The 23,888-nt window shown below is 39.0% G+C and overlaps 1 protein-coding gene across 4 annotated transcripts in view; it reads right to left on the bottom strand.

Annotated features, from left to right (window-relative positions):
* The window catches only part of STAG1 (STAG1 cohesin complex component), a 362,716-nt gene that overhangs the window by 259,897 nt on the left and 78,931 nt on the right, over window positions 1-23,888 (bottom strand). For 2 of the 4 annotated variants that reach the window (XM_062214276.1, XM_062214273.1), the window contains exons 2-3: window positions 10,046-10,154; window positions 1,349-1,451 (exon numbers count right to left, since the gene is read on the bottom strand). The exons of 1 other annotated variant lie outside the window; for it this stretch is intronic. In XM_062214276.1, the coding sequence (XP_062070260.1) occupies window positions 1,349-1,451; window positions 10,046-10,074 (132 nt within the window). In that variant the 5' untranslated portion in view covers window positions 10,075-10,154. Of the gene's footprint in view, window positions 1-1,348; window positions 1,452-10,045; window positions 10,155-23,888 lie in introns of those variants that run through there. One more of the 4 variants, XM_062214281.1, reaches the window with a different exon arrangement.

Below are 23,888 nucleotides of genomic sequence, written 5' to 3'. Positions count from 1 at the left end.
AGCAGAGTACTAATCTGTTGGCCAAAGGCACTTATGATCAACAGGTTTATTTAATCATCAACTATGATGTTCCTATCAACAGGGAAACTATATCCACAGAATCAGGTCTCTTCAAAACACAGAGACCATCTACAACACATCCATGGAGGAGATGCCCTTCAATGTTGCTGACTTCATCTTTGAGGGGTGGTCTTGCTACCAAGTCTTAGCTAGGGTTCAATCCTAGAGGACTGAGAGACAGAAAGGAGAGGGAAGAGAGTACCAGGATGGACATTTTTTCAATTCCCCCTCCCCATTTGTAGTAAAGCAGCATTTTTTGAGCTAAACAATAAACATTTTAAAAACTCTTTTCTTTGGGGCAGGCTCTTGCCATCTTTTCCCTAAAAACACTATTCCATTTTCCTAACAGTCACCTCTAGAACCCACAGACTCTCCTGACCTCAGCCAGATTCTGCTGAAAATGATTCAACAGACTGTAACATGTCATACCACCTAAATTCTGTATCAAAACTACAGGGAAAACCTGTGAATTGGGGAGAGAACATGACAGCCAACACAAAATTCTGATAAAAATGATTTAGAAATTTAAAGGGGAAAAAAAAGGAAGAAAAGAAAGAAAACTGAAAGACAGACAAAACATAGGAAGGGAAAAAGAACGAGAGGAGTGAAGAGATAAAAGCCATGATTTCGTTAACTGTTGAAGCTAGGTCATTACAATACATTATTTTATCTCATATAAGAGATTAAGATTTTCCATAAAAAGAAATTTTACAAAATAGGAAAAATACTTGATAATAGCAAATTGCACCATCATTGTAGAATAGTATAAAGCTGAACCCCTTGAACACAATGATATACTATCTCTGAAAACTTATACATGCTTAATTGATGACTGATGCTCTTATAGCACATAAAGATATCTCTCAAAGTAAGGTTACCCTCGGCTTTTCTAATCCTCTGAATAAAGTGAGAATGTTTTCTGAGACTAGATCAAACCCTAACCGGTATTAAACACATACTTAGAAGCTCACAAAAAAAATCACAAATGCACCTGAAAAGCAGAAAATATTAACAAACTACATCCAATTCAATGTTAATCACCTCTCCCATCCCTTCAAATCATTTATTTACAAGAGAAGTATGGGAAACAAAAACAATAACATAATATTTTCCTTTTTCTGATCACTGTCAAGCGAATTCACGATGCAGTTTCTAAGAAACATCAAGGTGTCACTGAAATTTAGGAAAAAAAACAAACAGTAGTAGTACTAAAATTAATAATCAACTTAAATCACGCCTATTTATGTAGTAACTATAAACAAAACAAGGAGGAAAGCATAATACATACTGGAGGCCGGCCAGGACGACCCCTTTTTCTTTTTCCTTTGACCTCTGTTTCTTCAAGTTCGCTGCCAGCATCAGAATGGGCAGTAGTTTCATTAGTTGAATCCCTAAAAATGTTACATATTTTAGTGAAAAAATAAATAAAATGTAATTCTGTTTCACTACTTTTCTTACCTTTTGCTGTATGACTGATCAGAAGTGGTTTATGTATTTGTAATAACAGAAAACTCTTCAATAACAAAATGCTATTTTCCCTGCGGATTCACACATAACACTGAGTGAAACGAATTCCCCAAATAAGGAGGAAATGACTGTGGAAACAGCATTGGCTGTACAACATATAAATGAAAATACTTCTGGTGTCAGTGCTGTGGCTCACTTGGTTAATCCTCTGCCTGCAGCGCCAGCATCCCATATGGGTGCCGGGTTCTAGTCCCGGTTGCTCCTCTTCCAGTCCAGCTCTCTGCTGTGGCCTGGGGAAGCAGCAGAAGATGGTCCAAGTGCTTGGGCCCTGCACCCGCATGGGAGACTGGGAAGAAGCACCTGGCTCCTGGCTTCGGATCGGCACAGCACACCCGCCGTGGTGTCCATTTGGGGGGTGCACCAACGAAACATTAAACTCTGTCTCTCTCTCACTAACTCTGTAAAATAAATATATATATAAAAAATATTTCTTCAAAAGACTAATTCTTCAGTTAACAAGATAAATGCATGGGAAGAATTTTACAAAATCAGCAAAATCAATGATATGCTGGCAAATGTTTAACAATTAGATCCTCAAAAGAATACATACCCATAAATTATAAAATACACTATCCTCTTTTAGGGTAAACTCCATGTAACCTCACAAAATGATTTTAATAATTTTTGCCCAATTTTTTAATTTTTTAAAGATGCATTTATTTACTTGACAAGCAGATTGAAAGGGAGAAACAGAGAGAGATGGTGATCTTCCAACTGCTGGTTCACTTCCCAAAGAGTGGCAAAGCCAAGAGCCAAGAAATCCATCCTGGTCACCCACATGAGTGGCAGGGGCCCAAGTCCATGGACCATCATCAGCTGCTGTCCCAAGAGCATTAGCATAGAGCTAGATCAGAAGCAGAATAGCTGGGACTCTAACTAGCAATCTAATATGAGATGATGGTGTCTGAAGTGGTGGTTAAATTCCCTGCAGCAAAATGTTAGCCCCTTTCCAAAATCATTCATCCTTATTTAACTTATTGTCATAAATGATGAATCAATACTTTTGAAAGATAGTAGATATTTTGTCTAATGAAATGACAGATTTTGGGGAAAATTCACTCACTAGTCAATGGTATGAGTAACTGCTCTACATAAACAGTTAATGAATCTCAAATACTGGAAAATTACTTCAATTTTTTTTACATAATACATTAGCTATAGATAATCTTTACATACCTTTAAATTTAATCTGCATTAACAATTTCTCTATTACTTTAAGTTTCAATCTGTAGTGCTTGCTGATGTTCACAATGTAAATACTCCCACCACAGTCAATTTCAAACTATCAAAGTGACATCAACAAATTCTGAAGTCACAAAAGTGATGAACAGTAGTACTCTGCTGAAAACTATATCCACCACATAGATACAATAGATATAAATAACCTCAAGGGGTCAGTTCTCTGGCTGAGCTCTGCATGTGGCCACTGGACCTCTTCTAATCCAGCTCTCTGCTGATGTCCTGGGAAAACAGTGAAAGATGGCCCAAGTGCTTGGGCCTATGCACCAGTATGGGAGACCCAGAAGCTTCTGACTCCTGCATGGCCCAGCTCTAGCCGCTGCAGTCAGGTGAACCAGCAGATGGAAGACCTTTCTCTCTATCTCTCCCTCTCTGCCTCAAACTCTACCTCTCAAATTTAAAAAAACAAAAACAAAAAACCTCAAGATTAAAGATAATATGTGATATAATTAAGAAATTATTAATTTATTACTTGCTACTTTTATTTCTAAGATGATTTATTTAATTTGAAACTTATAAACAACTTTTGGTAACTGCCATGTTGTGTTTAATTGCCTTGCGAAACTCCTAAAAACTCAATATATGGCTCTCACAGACCAATACAAGTTGGCCCCAACACAGTGTTAATAAAGTACAAATGGCATGAGCAAGATTCTGTTCCATTAAGTTTTACACTACTAGCTTTATTAAGGATCAACATAAAACTGCAAATAGCAGGAGGGGAACACAGCAAATGGTAAATATAATTCAACCTGTTATTTCTCAATCTGCTTCAATTTACACTCTTCTTAATCCCATTCCCTCTTTTATGTAGATTCCTTACAGTTCAATTCTCAGTATCTATCCTTTAGACACCCTTGCAGATCTCACCTACTTCATGTCTAACTTTTATGCAAATGATTTCAATACTTTATCAGATGTTACCATATTCCAGACATCTTATTTGATATATATATTTTTTAATTTATTTATTTGAAAGGCAGAGTTATAGAGGCAGAGAGACAGAAGTTTTCCATCTGCTGGTTCACTCTCAAAATGGCCACAATGGCCGGAGCTGGGCCAATCTGAATCCAGGAATGAGGAGATTCATCCAGGTTTTTCATGTGGGTGCAGGGGCCCAAGGACCTGGGCCACCCTCTACTGCTTTCCCAGGCCACAGCAGAGAGCTGGATCGGAAGTGAAGCATTAGGACTTGAACCGGCACCCATATGGGATGCTGGCACTGCAGACAGTGGCTTTACCCACCAAGTCTCAGTGCTAACTCCTTTTTATCTTTCTTAAAAGATTTATTTCTTTATTTAAAAGGCAGAATTATAGAGAGGCAGAGAAGGGTAGAGAGGCAGAGAGAGGGGGGAGGGGGGATGAGGGGAGAGGGGGAGGAGGGGGAAGGAAGGAGGGAGGGAGGGAGGGAGGGAGGGAGGGAGGGGTCTTTCCATCATCCACTGGTTGACACCCCAGATGGCCACAAAGGCCAGAGCTGTGCCAATCCAAAGCCAGGAACCAAGAGCTTCTTCTGAGTCTCTCACATGGGTGCAGGGGCTGCCATCTTCAACTGCTTTCCTAGGCCATAACAGAGAGGTAGATTGGAAGTGGAGCAGCTGGGACTTGAACCGGCACCCACATGGGATGCCAGCACTGCAGGCGTAGGCTTCACTGGCTATGCCTCAGTGCTGGCCCAATGATATATTTAATTTGCATGTGTGACATGCTTCTTTATACACCTCAAATTCACCAACTGTCCCTTCTAAAATTAATTTCAATCACAACTTTTGGATTTCTGGTCACTAAAATATCATTAACTTGTTTTTAAAACTGGTAATTGTATTTGTATTTACTTGACAGGGAGGGAGGGAAAGTGAGAGAGAGAGTGTCTCACAATCTGCTGGTTCACTCCTCAAATATCTTCAATCAGGGCTGGTCCATGTCAAACTAGCAGCCTGGAATCAATCTGGGTACCCCACATAGGGAGAGGAACTCAACTACTTGAACCAGGGTGTGTATTAAGCAAGAATGCTGGACTGGAAGTGGAAACAGTTCTCAGAATCAGACACTCTGATATGGGATGCAGCATCCCAAGCAGCATCTTAACAACTGCACAAAAAGCCCATCTCCATTAAATGTTTTCTTGTTATTGCCATGAGTGTGCTTTTAATTATACAAATTCAGTGTTGTAAACTTGTTACTCAAACTCATATAGTCATAGGAATATTCCTCTTCTGCTCCCTGTAAAACAAGTCCTCCTCAGTCATCCTTCTCATTACAGTAATCTTTATCACTCTGTGATTATGATCATCACTACCTGAAATAATCTTAATTTATCTCCTTACTTCTACCATCTATTCTGTCCAAGCCATTCTACACATTGCTGTCAGTAACATTCTCAGATCATTTTAATTTCCCATTCATAAGTCTTTAAAGATAACTTGGCATTTAAACTAAAATATTATTGTAAAAAATATTCAGTGGTCAGCAAATTTTTTTCTTAAAAGACCACACAGTAAATAATGTAAGTCTTTAAGTTTTTAGATCTCTGTAGTTGCTACTGAATTCTGGTACCATAAACAGCATAAACGCAACCACATAATAGTAAATAAATAGGTGTGGTTATGTTACAAAAACATTTTTATTTATAAACACAAGTATCTGAGCTATTAGCACTACTCTGCCCATCACTCTTCTTGTCTCTAGCGATAATCATGTTGGTTTTTCTCCTCATTACAATTCAAATAGACCATTTTAAGTATATATATATTGTACCCATGGATATATGGTTGCACAAAAAACCTGGAAGAAACATAACAGGGGCTGGTGTTATGCTAAAGCATGTTAAGCCACTGGTTATGATGCTGGCATCTCATATTGAATCCCTGCCTCTGTGCTTCCAATCCCAACTTTCTGCTAATGGAAAAGACATTCCAGTCTCAGCAGTTTAAGCACTCAGAGTGACTTTTTAAGTAGATACCTTATTATATCTCTCTCTCTTAAAACCTCCACTGCTCCAAGAGTACAGAGGGGTGGCAGCAGATTGGAACATAATTCTTAAGGTGACTTACAGATTCCAATACCATACTGTTTCTCCCTACTCATACACCTTTTCATGTCACTCTCCATTTCAACACTAGCTAAAAAGAAAAAAAAAAAAAGAGAGAGAGAGAGAGAGGAGGAGGGATAGGGGGTGTGTACACAAAAACACTTGTTTCATTCCTTCAAAGCCTTTGTTTCATTCCTACTTAAGGGTCTTTGCACATATATTATCTCCCTGGTGTGGAACATACAACCTGGCTCCCTTCTTCTTCCCCTAAACCAACCTCCCCCTTATCTCATAATTTCTTTGAAAAGTAGATTAAGCAAAGGCATGTGAAAAAAAAAAATTCTCATATAACCCATTCATTTATAGCATGAATGACATTTTAAAAGAATGTATTTGTGATTATTCAATTAATATCTATCTTTATAAGCTTCATGTAAATAAGGACTAACTCTGTTTTAATAGCATACATTTTAGAAACAAGTTAGGTGGTAACTTATAAAATTCTTTTTTTAAAAAAAAATTATTCATTTATTTGAAAGTCAGTATTACACAGAGAGAGGAGAGGCAAAGAGTGAGAGAGAGAGGTCTTCCATCCGATGGTACACTCCCCAATGGGCTGCAACGACTGGAGCTGTACCGATCCAAAGCCAGGAGCCAGGAGATTTCTCCCAGTCTCCCACACGCATGCAGAGGCCCAAGGACTTGGGCCATCTTCTATTGCTTTCCCAGGCCATATATAGCAGAAAGCTGGATCAGAAGTGGAGCAGCCAGGTCTTGAATTGGCACCCGTCTGGGATGCCAGTGCCTCAGGCCGGGGCATTAACCAGCTACACCATAGCCCAGGCCCCGATAATATTAAGACAATGCTTAACAGTAAACAGAACCCATCTGATAAATACACCCCCAGTTAAAATATCCAAAGAAAGCCAAATAATAATTTCAATTACTGGAATGGCTTTTCCAGTGTCTACATTTAAAACATCAAATTGGATTGAACATTAAAGACAACTAATTCATAACATGTTTTTGAGACAATTTTAGATATCAATTTCTAATACATTGCTTTTATGTGACAGAAAATGAAGTTTATAAATACAAAGAGACACATCATGTTTCCTTTCTTCTGTATACAATGAAAACAGGATATTGCTGGATGGACAAGTAAAGCATAATAATATATACATACACATCTGACAAAGTTCTTAGAATATGATATGATGCACAAAAGCCAACAGTTTAGGAATAGGTCAGAAATAAGAAGGGGTTATAAAACATTTTGCTGAAGTGAACATTTAGCCTAGCAATTAAGACGGCACATCAAAGTACACAGGTCGATTCTGGGCTCTAGTTTCCTGCCAATGTAGACAACAGGAGGCAGTAGTGACAGCTCAAATAATTGGGTTCCAGCCATCCACAGAGGAGACATTCACTGGGTCCCTGGGTCCTGGCCCAGTCTTAGCCGTTGTATGCATCAGGACAGTGAACCAGCAGATGGGAACTGTCTCTCTCTCTCTCTGTATGTCTCTCTAATAAATGAATACTTCTGACATTCCATTAGTATGGTACTACAAAAAAACACAGGGAATTTTAAGAGCATAGAAGGAATAATACTCCAGTTTTGAGGGCTTAGAGGAACTTTCCAGGAAACTTGATACCTTAGCCAAGATGTAGATGGACAGTGAGTCAGCAAAGTAAGGGAAAGTACTTAAGCACTTAACTTACTATGTAATTCAAGGAGTAAACAGTAGTGAGGTCAGCAGAAGATGTAACTTACTTATCCACTATACATGAGGGGAAAGGAGGGAGAAGGTCTTGATAGTATTGCAAATAGAAGAATTTGGAAAGCTTTCTGTCATAGAATTCTAAAGGATGAAAAGGCCTGGAGACTAAACAGAAGGTTTTCTCTTGGAAAAGAGATATGTAAATTAACTAGGGCAGTAACAATATAAATAATTATCTCATGATTCTCCTATCTAAATCAGTTATCATATAGAAACAAAGTATGCAGGTTACTTATTTGCATCATGATAAAAGCTACAAAATACTATTATTGTGACCACATGTCCCAGAGAATTGAAAATAAATCATACTCCTAATTCTGTCCTACAGCTCCAACAAATCTAATGATATGCCACAAAAATGCCAACTGGCATATTTACCCTAGATTACTTCTAACACCCAGAATGGCTCAGCAATCAACCTCAGAAAAAAGAAAAAATTCTTAATGAAGAAATGAGGCTGACTGGGAGGAGTAGACATGATATAGCATGATATAGGTTGAGGGTAGACAAACTGCTTCTTGTAAATGCAGAGACTATTTTAGGCTTTCCAGATAATACAACTGCTGTCACAATATGTAACAAAAAGCAGCTACAAACAATATGTATAGGAATGAGGGTGGCTCTGATCTAAATAATGTTTCATTTATAAAATTAAATATGTGGTACGCCATTTTTAGTCCATGGCTAATGGTTTGCTGACCCATTAAATAGAACATTAACATCTTTTTTATTGACTACAAGGGTACTTCAAAGAATTCATAGAAAACGGAATTTTAAAAATGAGTTTATGTTGGTTTAAAGAATATATTGAGGGGCCGGCGCCGTGGCTTAACAGGCTAATCGTCTGCCTTGCGGCGCTGGCACACCGGGTTCTAGTCCCGTATGGGGCGCCGGATTCTATCCTGGTTGCCCCTATTCCAGGCCAGCTCTCTGCTGCGGCCCAGGAATGCAGTGGAGGATGGCCCAAGTCCTTGGGCCCTGCACCCACATGGGAGACCAGGAGAAGCACCTGGCTCCTGGCTTCAGATCAGCGAGATGCACCAGCCGCAGCGGCCACTGGAGGGTGAACCAACGGCAAAAAGGAAGACCTTTCTCTCTGTCTCTCTCTCTCACTATCCACTCTGCCTGTCAAAAAAAAAAAAAGAATATATTGAGGGCCTGGTGCTGTGGCACAGTAGGTTAATCTTCCGGCTGCGGCGCTAGCATCCCATATGGATGCAGTTCTAGTACTGGCTGCTCTACTTCCAATCCAGCTCTCTGCTTTGGCCTGGAAAAGCAGTAAAAGATGGCCCAAGTGCTTGGGCCCCTGCACATGCGTGGGAGACCCAAGAGAAGCTCCTGGCTCCGGATCACCACAGCTCTGACCATTGTAGTCATTTGGGAGTGCACCAGCTGATGGAAGACCTCTCTGCCTCTCCCTCACTGTATGTAACTCTACCTCTCAAATAAATAAATAAAATCTTTAAAAAAAATATATTGAGGGCCAGCGCCGTGGCTCAACAGGCTAATCCTCCGCCTTGCAGCACCAGCACACTGGGTTCTAGTCCCGGTCGGGGCACCGATCCTGTCCCGGTTGCCCCTCTTCCAGGCCAGCTCTCTGCTGTGGCCAGGGAGTACAGTGGAGGATGGCCCAACTTCTTGGGCCCTGCACCCCATGGGAGACCAGGGTAAGCACCTGGCTCCTGCCATCGGAACAGCGCGGTGCGCTGGCCGCAGCGCGCCTACCTGCGGCGGCCATTGGAGGGTGAACCAACGGCAAAAAGGAAGACCTTTCTCTCTCTCTCTCTCTCACTGTCCACTCTGCCTGTCAAAAAAAAAAAAAAAAAAAAATATATATATATATATATATATATAGAGAGAGAGAGAGAGAGAGACTGGTATTGTGGTGTAGCAAGTAAAGCCATCGCCTGCAGTGCTGGCATGCCATATGGATACCAGTTAAAGTCCCAGCTGCTCCATTTCCGATCCAGCTCTCTACTATGGCCTGGGAAAGCAGTACGAGATGACCCAAGTGTTTGGGCCCCTGCACCCATGTGGGGGTTCCCAGATGAAGCTCCTGGCTTCGGATCAGCGCAGCTCCAGCCACTGTGGTCATCTGGAGAGTGAACCAGGGGATGGAAGACCTCTCTTTCTCTCTGTTTCTGCCTTTCTGTAACTCTGCCTTTCAAATAAATAATCTTAAAAAACAGAAAACAGAACATATTGAAATCCTTCCATAGTTTACTCATGATACAAACTTTTCATGAATTTTTGAAGAAATCACCATATCAGAAAACAAGCTGACATTCCAACAGCTAGGGCCATGTTTGGATATAATAATTATATACCCTATGCACAGATTCCAAATGGATTGTCCAAATATGTTGTACAAATTTTTCCTTCAAAAAAATAAAACTATAATACTTACTGTAACACTGGCAACTCTGAGGTAATCATTGCTGGAAAGTTTGTCCCACAATGCAGGAAAATACTCAAGCGCTGCAGAATGCAAAATTTTTAACAACCACAAGGCAATCCTTTAAAGCAAAAACAGAAAACAATTATATTAAAATAAAGTGGTTATATCACAATATATAGAGTACCATCAATCACACTATCAGCAATTGTACTACTTAGTATTTACATTTAAAAGTTGAAAACATATACACACATAAAAACCTGTACAATGTTGTTTACCACTCCTTTATTCATAATTTTCGAAATCTGCAAAAAACCAACATGCACTTCAGGATAACCTGTGGTACATTTAAACAACAAAATATTGTTTGGTATTAAAAAGAGAGGAGGGGCCGATGTTGTGGTGGGGCCGGCAACGCTGTACATGTAATGCCAGCATCCCACATGGGCACCAGTTGGTGTCCTGAGTGCTCTACTTCTGATCCAGCTCCCTGCTAATGTGCCTAAGAGAAGGCTCAAGTATCTGGGCACCTGCCACCCATGCGGGAGATCCAGATGAAGCTTCTTACTATATGATATTCTATAAAAGTCAAAATACTAGGCTATCAAAAGATCAGGGGATGCCAGAGATTACAGGAACAGGGAAAAAAAGATCAGTCAGAGCAGAAACGATTTTTAGGGCAGTGAAGCTATTTTACTTACTATTTTATTTATTATTTATTTAATAGGGAATGTAGATTTGTCTAAACTCACAAAATATCAATCATCCAAAGTGAATTCTAATATAAAGCATACACTTTGGATGATAATTACATGTCAATGTACGTTCATCAAATATAAAAAAATGTACCACTCCAGTGTGATATTGATAGTGGACAAAGGTGGGCCAATGCAAAGGTACTCTCAGTATTTTCCTCTGAACTTTGCTACGAACCTAAAATTCCCTAAAACCCAAAATCTATTGTTCTAAATACTTTTCAAATTGTTAAGAATTATATATTACTGTAGCTTTAATGATTTTATAACTGTTTTCAAATTTATAAGAATGAAGTTGAACATCTTTTCATTTGATTATGATACATAGCTCTTGCCTATTTTCCTGCTCAACTACGGTCTTTTTATTTATTGAAATCTTTACTTAGTGGAGCCATTAAGCCTTTGATTATAAAGTAAATTGCAAATATTATCTTAAAATAAAAAAATATATAAACTATTTTTTAAAAGGAATATGCAGTGAAAGAAAGAGAGGTTAACAATCAAGAAATAAAGCACATGGGGCCATACAGATCTAAGACTACTCTCCCCCTTACTCCTCACTCTACCCAGAAGCTTCTATTTACTCTCATTTGCCAGTCCTGATCTGGAAAGCTTAACTGTTTGCTTCAAAAACAACCAAAATAAATGGCTGATACATTTGCAAAATAAATAAATAAAAAGTAAATAAATTAAAAATTAAAAACCTAATAAAATCACATTAAATAACACCTAGTAAATACTGTGTCCACAGGTTAAGGTATCTAACAGATATCTAGCAAATATCTGTCCAGATAATGAGGTAGGCAAGCATACAGGTTAAAATCGATTAGGTTTGTGAGCTGAAAGACCATGCCTTCACCACACCCCTGTGTGACCTCATGCCCCTACCTGGCCACACCTGGGTGCCCACCAGCCAATCACGTTAATTAATTACTCCCCTTTGGAAGTGGGTTAAAAGCCTGGGACAGGGTATGTCCTGGCCTTCTCTTCTTCCCTAGCCTCTTGCCAGGAGAGGGCTTGCTGTAGCCATGCGCCCTAGGCTTCCAGGCCTAGATGCTCCTCCATGTAGCTGGTTCCTGGTGCTCAGTATGAACCCAGATTTATCTCTCTCTCTTAATAAAGCTCTCACTCTCCCATGCATCTTTCTCATTAAATAAAAGCTTAAAATGTACCATGCTGCCTTGTTTATGCATGCCAGTATTTAGGGGGTCATCTCCAATTTCAACATCAAACCATTCCCCCCACCCCCGCCCCCGCCCCAGACAATCTTATAATCCTGGGTGGATTTAATCACATGTATGTAAGAGTTCAAGTACATACACAAAGAGGCAAATGGAATACACTCATTCACTTGCCTTGTACTATGCTACAAACAAAAAGGGAAGGGTGGGTGAAGAAGGACATAGAACATAACTGATAGCCTAATTCAAAGTATAACATACTATTTCATAAATGGCTACAAACTAAATTAAGAACAATTTCTAAAGATCACAGTTTGGGAACAGCAACGTGGCATAGTAGGTTAAGCCTCCACCTGCAGCACTAGCATCCCATATGGACACTGGTTCAAATCCTGGCTGCTCCAATTCGGATCCAGTTCCCTGCTCATGGCCTGGGAAAGCAGTGGAAGATGATCCAGTGCTTGGGCCCCTGCACCCATGTGGGAGAACTGGAGGAAGCTCCTGACTCCTGATGGGCTCAGCTCCTTCCACTGTGGTTATCTGGGAAGTGAACCAGCAGACGGAAAACCTCTCTCTTTCTCCCTGTCTCTACCTCTCTCTAACTCTTTCAATAATAAAATAATAAAATAAAATAAAAAGAATTAGCTTGTCTACATAGATGTAAAAATCCAGTTTCTTAAGAAAAAAAAAATAAAACACAAATTTTGTAACCAAAAGGAAATATACAGCAACAATTAAGAGTTTAGGTTCAAGAGTCTGTTTGGGCTCTTATACTATGTATGCTACTTTCTATCTCTGAAAGTGAGTTCAGTATGTCTCAGTATTCTCATCTATTTAAAAAAGGCGTAGTCGTACTTCATACAGCTCTTGAGGGCAATTAATGGTAAAATATCTGGAACTCTTAAATGACTATAAAGTTCTAGCTACAGGAAGAAGTGGCAGATAAAAACAAAGGCATAATGTAAATCCCACATAAACAGATCATTTTTGCCCTTTTCATTCATCTCATTCATCCTTAATGCTTGAATTCTGGTAAATATTTGGTGAATTAAAAAGGTGCATGCTAGAAACAGGAGTTTGCACAGGGGGTGTACAGTGAGTATAGTATCAAGTATAGTGATCAAAATCACATTAAGATACACTCCTGGGAGAATGGTAATTATCAAAAAGACATAAGATAACTGCTAGGGAAAAAAGAATACTTACACAAGATTGGTGGGAATATAAAATAGTACAGCCATTAAGGAAACAGTATAGATATTCCTAAGAAAAATCAGTACTGTCATATGATCCCATAATCCCACAACTAGAAACATGTACAAAAAAAGAAAGAAATCAGTCTGTCAGAGCATGCTCAATCATGCTTCTTACAACACTATTTGTAATAACCAAAGCATTAAATTAAGTGTTCATGACCAGATGAGTAAATAAAATGTAATATACATACACATAAACATATAAATACAGAATGTGACTATAGTTAATGTTAAGATATTGTACATTTTAAAATAGCTAAAAGAGGGCATTCTGAATGTTTGCACCACAAAGAAATTATCAATATTTAAGGTGCTAGATATGCTACTTACCCTAGTTTGATCGTAACACAATGTATACATGTATAGAAACACAATAATCTGCCACATATTTTTACTGATTTAGTCCAATATCTAGCTTTAGAGAGAAATGTCTTCTCTTTCTAATCCTAAAGAACTAACCAATGTCTGGCACATAGAAAAGAACCTTAACAATGAGCAAATATAAAAGACATGGGGCCAGTGCTGTGACCTAGTGGGTAAAGCCGCTGCCTGCAGTGCCGGCATCCCATGTGGGTGCCAGCTCAAGTCCCAGCTGCTCCACTTGCGATCCAGCTCTCTGCTCTAGACTGGGAAGGCAGTGGAGGATGGCCCAAATCCTTGGGCCCCTGCACCCGCGTGGGAGACCCAGAAGAAGCTCCTGGCTTTGGATGGCCGCAGCTCCAGCTGTTGCAGCCAATTATGGAGTGAACAGTGGATGGAAGAGCTCTCTCTGCTTCTCCTTCTCTCTGTGTGTAACTTCTTCAAATAAATAAATAAATCTTTAAAAAAAAAAAAAAAACTTTTTTTTTTTTTTGACAGGCAAAGTGGACAGTGAGAGAGAGAGAGACAGAGAGAACGGTCTTCCTTTGCCGTTGGTTCACCTTCCAATCGCGCTGATCCGAAGCCAGGAGCCAGGTGCTTCTCCTGGTCTCCCATGTGGGTGCAGGGCCCAAGCACTTGGGCCGTCCTCCACTGCCTTCCAGGGCCATAGCAGAGAGCTGGCCTGGAAGAGGGGCAACCGGGAAAGAATCCGGCGCCCTGACCGGGACTAGAACCTGGTGTGCTGGCGTCGCAAGGCGGAGGATTAGCCTATTGAGCCACGGCGCCGGCCAAGCCATACCATACATCTTAGTATACAAAATTTCATAAAGGAGGAAATAAGTGGCTAATTTGCTAATGAAGTTTAATTTTTAATGCTACTACAAATGGAATCTTTTTCTCTTAATGAATTTTTCTGGAGGGGGAGAAGGAAAGGAGAGGGAGATCTTCTATCCATTAGTATACTCTACAAATCATCAAAATGGCCAGGAGTGGGCTAAGCTGAAGCCAAGAGCCTAAAACTCCATCCGGGTCTTCCATGTGAATGGCAAGGGCCCAAGGAGCTGGGCCATCTTCCTTTGCTTGCCCAAGTACTTACGCAGGAAGCTAGATCAGTAGTGGAACAGTTGGGACTGGAACTAGGCACTCAAATGAGATTCCAGCATTGCAGGCAAAAGCTTAACCTACTGTGTACATTATCAGACCCTCATTATGACTTCTAACTAGTTAAATACTAATTATATGATTGAGCTTTTAATTAAAATTCCTCATTTCTGGTAATCTATAAAATATTATAGCTATAAAAAGTTTATAGCAAGCTCTACATCTGGTTGTTCTCTGGAGAAAAATATTGCCTCTTGGGCAAGCGAATGATTTGGGTTTCAGCAATCCAACTAGGATACTTTCTGAAAAGAGTAGAAAAAAGAGCATCAGCTATACAGATTCAAATTAGAGCCTTATAGAGAGATTACAATCAAAAGTCAGATCCTAACTAAAAAAATCTAGCAAAGAGGAAGAAAATTAAAAATGACAAGTAGAGCCAACAGAAAAGAATCTGACATGAACTAAAACATCGGATCAGCAACAAGCAGGTCCTAAACAATGAAAGGACTGCAGGAATTTAAACTGTGGATTTATGGCAGGGTCTGAATAGTCACGTAAATCTCTACTATCCTGCTTAATCAAAACATTATAAGAAAGAACTGCAGACATGTATTATCTTATTTTTAAATGAAAGTTTTAAGCTTAAATAACGAATCTTAAATATAATGATCTCCAAAATTGTATCAAAAAAGTGCTCTTTAAATCACACAAGCAGCCAATCAGAAATAGGTGTTATTGGTTGGCATGCTCTTAAAAAGCTCTATAAAGTCATCAGCCTTTAAAATAGCTAACAAGTAAAAAAGAAATTAACTCACCTTATACTAAATCATCCTGGACCAAATATGACAGAAGGCTTGCAAATAAAAAATTGACAGCTCTTTTTGTTAACATTATAATAATTTGTTTCCACATACTGTGTAGGAAAATGCTTCATTTTTAAAAATTAGTTTTCTGAAAATTCAAACACCACATACACTGACCTCCCCCTAATGAAAAATTATATTCTTTTAAATATTTTAAAAATGGCTCTACCTATCATACAAATAACAACTGTCCGATGACTAACAGCTTCATGAAGAAAGCACAACCCCATTTAAGCAACTATGCATGGCAAACAAAAATGTTTTTGACTACAGCAAATAAATGTTTTTTGGGTTTTTTTAAGATTTTATTTATTTACTTGAGAGGTAGAGTTACGGACAGTAAAAGAGACACAGAAAGGTCTTCCATCTGCTGGTTCGCTGCCCAAATGGCCTCAATGGCCAGAGCTGGGCTGATCCAAAGCCAGGAGCTTCTTCTGGGTCTCCCACTGGGTACAGGTGCCCAAGCACAACTTAGCCCGTCTTCCACTGCTTTCCTAGGCCATTGGCAGAGAGCTGGATGGGAAGAAGGACAGCTAGAACATGAACCAGCAACTATATGGCATGCCAGTGCCACGGGCAGAGGTTTAGCCTACTATACAAATATCTACTGTTAAACAGATTCTAAGATAAAAATACTTGTAACAAAATCTCTCCCTTAAAAAGGGGGCAGGCATTTCAGCCTCCAGTTCCTGATTCCTGCTTCCTTCTAACAAGGATCCTCAGAAGCAGCAGTGATGACTCAAGTAACTAGGTTTCTACTTCTCTCAAGGGAGACTTGGATTGCCTTCACAGCTCCTGACTTCTGTTCTGGCCAAAAGTAGTTTTGGACATCTGTGGAGTGAACCAGTGGATGGGAACTCCCTCTCTGCTTCTGTCTCACTGCCTTGCAAATAAATAAAATTTGATTTTGCAGGTGCTTAAACATCATCATTTCACCATAGCCTTATGAAAAAATAAAAAACCATGAAATTCAACAAAAACACTTAGATGAGAATTTTTCAACATCTGGTGATCATTAACATCATCAAACATCATTAAACACCAATCTTTTTATTTTCAATTTCCATTAAAATATGAGTGTGTAAGTATGTGAGTACTATATGTTTTTAATGCCACTGGGCTAAATTTCCCATAAACAAAAATCATGAACTAAAATTTCTACAAAAATTTATACCTCAAGAGTAAAGTCTTCTCTAAACTGGCTCTACAATGTAAATTTTACTTTTGAAACAAGAACAATATAATAAACACATCTCAAAGTGGAATGCTTATATAATTGTGTTCTCTGAACTAGGGATAAATCTGTACTTTCCAGGAGACATACTAAAATATTATAGTACACTTTCAGTGAGTAAAGAGATGCAACAACAGTGGTCATTGAAAGTCAATACCATCTCTTCTTGCTCTCCTCCATCCATTATGGTCCCTCTACCTATATTTAAAACCTATTAGGGGCCAGCACTGTGGCACAGTGGGTTAACACCCTGGTCTGAAGTGCTGGCACCCCATATGGGCGCCAGTTCAAGACCCGGCTGCTCCACTCCCGATCCAGCTCTCTGCTATGGCCTGACAAAGCAGTAGAAGATGCCCCAAGTCCTTGGGCCCTTGCACCCTCGTGGGAGACCTAGAAGGAGCCCCTGGCTCCTGGGTTCGGGTTGGCGCAGCTCCGGCAGTTGTGGCCAATTGGGGAGAATCATCATCAGATGGAAGACCTCTCTCTCTGCCTCTCCTCTCTCTGTGTAACTCTTTCAAGTAAATAAATAATAAAAAAATTAAACCTACTAAATGAAGGCAATATTAGTCAGTGATGGTATCTTAAAATGTTGAAATTATTGTAACTACTCTTAACTCAAAATTTACGAAGACCAAAAAAAATAGTTTTGGACATATTTTAAGTCTGATAAAGCAGCAGGGATTAAAAAAAAAATCCCCTGGGGTGGTGACCTGGAAGAATGGATTCTTAATAAATTCCACAGCTAAATTCAACTTTAAAATTTGAGGTCCAAACAAGATAAAACATAAAAATTATAATCTTGTGTACCTGTTTACAAAAAGGTCTTTTGTATTTGAGAATTCTGAACAAATATTGTTTCTTGAATGATAAAGTAGCAAATTTTGAATTGTTGTATTAAATCCAGACAGAGCTACATGTGAGTTTTCAAACCATATTCCAATTTAATCTTACAATTTGAAAACTCTTCCAAATTTAACAGTTATATTGGAAAAACCTAGATTATAATGGATTCTAACCTAAAGAACAACAGTTCATTCAGAATAAATGAAATGGGAATATAGGGAAAGTTCTTCCTTAGAGCAGAATAAGTAAACTTAGCAGGAATGACAGAGACAGGAAAATCATCTGATACAACACAATAATTTTTTCAGGTAAAAATCATTAATGGATACTAAAACTGTAGGGCAAAAATATTAAAAACTTTAAGTACAGTATCAAAATATATGGCCACAGGGCACTAATTAATTACAAAAGGGGGAAAAAACAGTAATATTACAGTGGAGAAACCCAGCAAGACCCTCCTCAACTAAAGGATTACAGTTAAAATCACTAATAATGAGACATAGCAACAACTGCCTCCTAATATGACAGAGGATACAACTTCATTTTTGTAGTGTTCTTGTTCAAAGGACATACTTGAATTTAATCACAAGGATAATCAAATAAACCCAAACTGAGGAACATTCAACAGAATAAACAGGCATTTCCCCAAAGTATGAATGTCATTATACAAAAAGGCTGAAGAATTGTACTGGATTAAAGGAGAAGCTTGGCAACTAAATACAATGTGTGCCCTACATTGGTCCCAAAAAATGCAAAAGGACATTAGTAGGACAATTAATGAAATTTGAATGAAGTCTGCATACTAATATGCCAGTTACCTTTTAGCTTTTGAAAACTGTACTGTGGTACAGTTATGTGAGATACTGTTTTTTCAAGTGTATTAAAGACTAACATGCTTAACCAAAGAAGAACACCAACTCCTAAATTATATTCTAAAATAGATGTCAATAAAAGATCTAAGTCATGAAGGAAAACATAGGTCAAGTATCTTATCAAATGGCCTTTCCATTTTTAGCACAAGATTCAAAACTTTTTTAAAAAAAATTTATCCAAGAGGTAGTGAGACAAAGATGAAGGGAGGAAGGGAAGGGACAGAGATCCCATCTGCTGATGCACTCCCTGAATGCCTGAAACACACAGGGCTGGGCCAGTGCCTGCAGCAAGAGCTCAATCCAGGTCTCCCACATTTGTGGCAAGAACCCAACTACTTGAGTCACAACCTGTCAGCTGGAATTAGAAGCTGAAGCTGGGAATTGAACTGAGGTACTCTGATATCCGACGGAGACATCTAAATCACTATGTAATATTTCTTTAAGTCTTAGTAATCCACTTAATAATAATCCATTTATAAAAGGCTGGTTATTAGTGCTATACAGTTCCCCTTTCCTATCCCTAGCCAATATGGTCTCAATCTGTAGAAATTGAAACTATGATAACTACTCAATTACTTAAAACTATTTGCATAACACATGGAGGTTAACAGCAGTGTACCAAATAAACAAATAAAATTAATAAAACTTATGTTTACTCCCATTAAGAAAATGACTAACCAAAGAACTTGAAAAGTCAGAGGATACAACAATGAGCATAAGATTTTCTTTTGTCTTCATGTTTATATTTTGCATTCCTAAGGTTCTTCCCTCATATTAGTTTCCTAGGGCTGCTACAACAACGTACTACAAACTGGGTTCCTTGTAACATCAGCAATTTATTCTCACAGAGTTCTGGAGGCTAGAAGTCCAAAACCAAGGTGTTAGCAGAGCCACGCCCTATCCAAAGCCTCCAGAGGAAGATCCCACCTGACTTGTGCAGCTTCCAGCACCTCCAAGTATTTCTTAGCTTGCTACAGCATTAATTTAAATCTCTGCCTCCATCTTCACATGGCCATCTGCCCTGTGTCTGTATGTCTGTGTCTTCACATAGTATCCTCCTCCCTGCATCTCTGTTTTCGCTTATTAACACTACACATATTGGATTACAGTCCACACTAATTTGAACACAACCTTATGTTAACTTGATCACATCTGTAAATTTCCAAGTAAGGTTACAGTCACAGATACATGATTTAAAACCTGACATATATTTTGGGGGGACAAAAATCAGTCCAGATTAACACTTCTACCACAAAAAAACTATTGCTTAGATGTTACTTAACATTATTTGAATAAATATTTTTGCATCTTTTTTATTAATTAATTTTTTAAGGAATACAAATTTCATAAGTACAGCTTTAGGAATATTGTTATTCTTCCTGCCGTACCCACCCCTCCCACTCTGAAGAAATATTTATAGAACAATTCCTATACATTAGGCACCTTTCTAAATAATTGTTAAAAATAGAATGGCAAATAAATTAGATTAAATCCCTGTCTTTAAAAGCTGTTCTTCCAGAGCCAGTGCTGTAGTGGGTTAAAGCCCCAGCTTGCAGTGCCAGCATCCCATATGGGCGCCGGTCTGAGTCCCGGCTACTCCAATTCCGATCCAGCTCTCGGCTATATGGCCTGGGAAAGCAGAAGATGGCCCAACTCCCTGAGCCCCTGCACTCCTATGGGAGACCCAGAAGAAGCTCCTAGCTCCTGGCTTCAGATCTGGCCATTGTGATCATTTGAGGAGTATACCAGCAGAATGGAGGTCCTCTCTCCATCTCTCCCTCTGGTTCTACCTCTCTCTGTAAGAAGCTGCTGGCTCCTGGCTCCTGGCTTTGGACCAGCTCAGCTCTGGCCATTGTGATCATTTGGGGAGTGAACCAAGGAAATGGAGGATCTCTTTCTCTCTCTCTCTCTCTCTGGCTCTACCTCTCTCTCTGTAACTCTTTCAAAATAAGTAAATCTTTAAAAGAAAAAAAATAAAAACTGTTCTTTTTAGTTCATAAAATTATAAAACAGAGATGTGAATATAACAACTTGAGATCATGAGAAGTATTATGAGAAATAAAAGTCCTTTAAAGGGATGGTCTTAGACATAGAGGTGACATCTGAGCAAAGACTTGAGGATGTACAAGTATGATGGCCACGGTAGGAAACTGGAGTAGAATAACAATTCCTGACAAAGAGAAGTATTTGTTTACTCAACTAGCATGGCTATGTGGTGAAAGTTCAGTTTACAACTTATTAGGCCTTCTAACCTTGAAGTTATCTTTTTTGTTTTATTTTCTTATTTTAGAGCCAAATAGATAAGAGTCTCCATTTGCTGCTTCGCTGCTCAAATGCCTAAAATAGCCAGGAACTCAATCCAGGTTTCTCACGTGGTGGTATGAACTCAAATACAGGACTCTTCATTGCTGCCCCCAACAGGGTCTACATTAGCAGGAAGTTGCAGTCAGAAGCTAAAGGAGAGCAGTATCACAACCAAACACTCTGAGGTGCAATGCGAACATCTTAACTAGTATCTTAATTACTAAGCCAAATGCCTACCCTTATGTCATTCATAAGGAATTTTTAAAAACATCATGTCAATTTAGCACATCAGAATTAGACACTTGGGGCAGGCACTGCCCTAGTGGTTAGGATGCCAATTAAGCAGCTCATGTCCCATAGCAGAATACCTAGGTTCAAGATCCATCCTTGCTCACAATTCCGGGTTCCTTCTAATCTTGGGAGGCAGCAGGTGATGGTTCAATAATTGGGTCCTTGCTAACCAAACGGGAGACCTGCATTGAGTTCCTGGCTCCCAGCTTTGTCCAGGACAATTCTACTCTAGCAGGCATTTAGGGAGGGAATCATCAATGGGAGATATCTCTAGATGCTTCTCAATTTTTTTAATTAGACAATTTTTTAGGATATTATTTCAATTTGGGATAATTTATATAACCTACAATCACATTTGCTTATCTCCAACCTTCAGTTCTGAAGGATAAAATGAAAAAGAACATTTAATCAGTGTAGAACGATAATGTTCTATGGGGTTGGTACTGTGGCACATCACCCATCTGTAATGCCAGTATCCAAAATGGGCACAAGTTCATGTCTCAGCTTCTCAACTTCTGATCCAGTGCCCTGCTAATGTGCCTGGAAAAGCAGCAGGGGATGGTCCGAGTGCTAGGAACCCTGCACACATGTTGGAGACCCAGAAAAAATTCTTGTCTTCTGACTTGGGCCTGGCCCAGGTCTGGCTGTTATGGCTATTTGCAGAGTGAACCAGTGGACAGAAGATCTCTTCTTCTTTTGCCTCACCCTCTCTGTTACTCTGCCTTTCAAATAAGTAAACCTTTTTTTAAAAATGATAATATATTGTATAATATGAAAACAGTGATTATTACAGTTACTATGTATTTACTGTGAAATAATATAACCCCCAATGAGGAGAAAATTAATTTTGGAGGAAAAAATAAACCTCATGAAAATTTTCAAAATGGACTAAAGTATTCCCCGTTAGAAAAGTATTCAGAATATCATGGACTGCAAAATTGAGGGTAGAGTGAGAAATTAGGTGAAGTTTATGGATAAAAGTCTTGGAAAAATCAGTTCCATCACTGCTCACTGGAGCACCATGCCAGCCAGCTGCCCAAGGCAATCATCTTGATTAAATATACCCCTGGGATGCCTGTGATCAGGTTTCTCCTCCTTATTTCACTAATGTTCTCTACCAAACCAAGCTCACCATCTCCAATGAGATATAAAAATTCAGGGTATCAGTAAAAGCTCAAAAAATGTTATACAAAGTATAATATTCTAGGATATGATCATTGACAAAGTTTAATATAGCATAACACAATGACCAGTTTTAATATAGACTGCTTTATTTAATTTACAGCTTACTAGACATTTCTTATATCTCAATTCTTACAAATATGCATTGTTTCTGTTATGTGCCTTTATTGAACACTTGGCATTCTAGAAATATGACAAAACCTCTACTAACTAGGACCTACAAGTAAATGATTCCATAAGAGGTGTCTGGGATAACTGGTATTTTACTTTAAATCTCAAAACACTTAAACATTAAATGGCAAACCTGCCAGCACCTTGGCTCAATAGGCTAATCCTCCGCCTTGCGGCACCGGCACACCGGGTTCTAGTCCCAGTCAGGGCACCGGATTCTGTTCCGGTCGCTCCTCTTCCTGTCCAGCTCCCTGCTGTGGCCCGGGACTGCAGTGGAGGATGGCCCAAGTGCTCGGGCCCTGCAACCACCAGGGAGACCCTGGCTCCTGGCTTCAGATCAGCGCGGTGCGCAGGCCGCAGTGGCCATTGAGGGGTGAACCAACGAAAAAGGAAGACCTTTCTCTCTCTCTCTCTCTCTCTCTCATTATCCACTATGTCAAAAAAATAAATAAATAAAAATAAAAAAAGATGGCAAACCTGAATTACATAAAGACTCCCGTTACCTCACTACTCTGTAGATACATCTTCTATCTCCAACACCAAAACAACTTTAAAGGATATCATTATGGGTTTTAGGAAAGAGAATTTAAAGGAAAGAATGGGTATATAAGGGTTTTCGGAGTGCTAATCCAACTATTTTCTCCAACTACTCCTTCTCCCATGCTCTATATTAGATAAAATAGTTTCATTATTTTCAGTCCCAACTGCCTCTGCACATATGCCTCTTCATCATTGGTTTGTCTCCTGTCCACTTCTGATTCAGGTTCCTGGTAATGCAGTGACTGGGAGGCAGCACACGGTGAAAATCCCACAGAGTTCCTAGCTCCTTACTGCAGGCTGAAAGATCTCTTTCTTTCTTTCTCTGACTCTTTCTTTCAAATAAATATCTTTTTTAAAACCAGTAGGGACTATTTCATGGTATTAAGAATGATTGTTTTTAGTGTTTCTGAAAGCTAGTAACTTCTATAAACATGCACTAAAATATTTACCGACTATGATGTCAAAAATTTACTTCAAACGTATACTGCATGAGAGGTATACAGATGAAGGAACATTAACCAATACTACTACTAAAAATAAAAACCACGTATCTATATATTATAATACAATTATATGCATTATGTAACAGAGAAGTCATTGAGTCACACAGGTTTATGGAGTACTCCCTTCCAGCAACTTCACCAATCTTGCTCTTAACCAACAGTAAACTGTTTTTACTGACCAGATGTGATGCATCCCCTAGGTATGTTACTGAGTTAATACCAATTTTTGCAAGTATCTGATGACTCCAAAATTTTTATTTCAGATCCTAATTTTACTACTAATTTTACTACTGTTTCCTAAACACAATGTAATAATGCAACATCCTGACCTTGATAATGCCATTATAGAAACTAAGCTTCTTTTCTCGGTAGTACCTCAGTTCCCTGTCCTACAAA

The sequence above is a fragment of the Lepus europaeus genome, chromosome 2, assembly GCF_033115175.1.
Source record: "Lepus europaeus isolate LE1 chromosome 2, mLepTim1.pri, whole genome shotgun sequence".
Lineage (NCBI taxonomy): Eukaryota > Metazoa > Chordata > Mammalia > Lagomorpha > Leporidae > Lepus > Lepus europaeus.
This window is presented reverse-complemented; position numbering and strand designations above follow the sequence as displayed.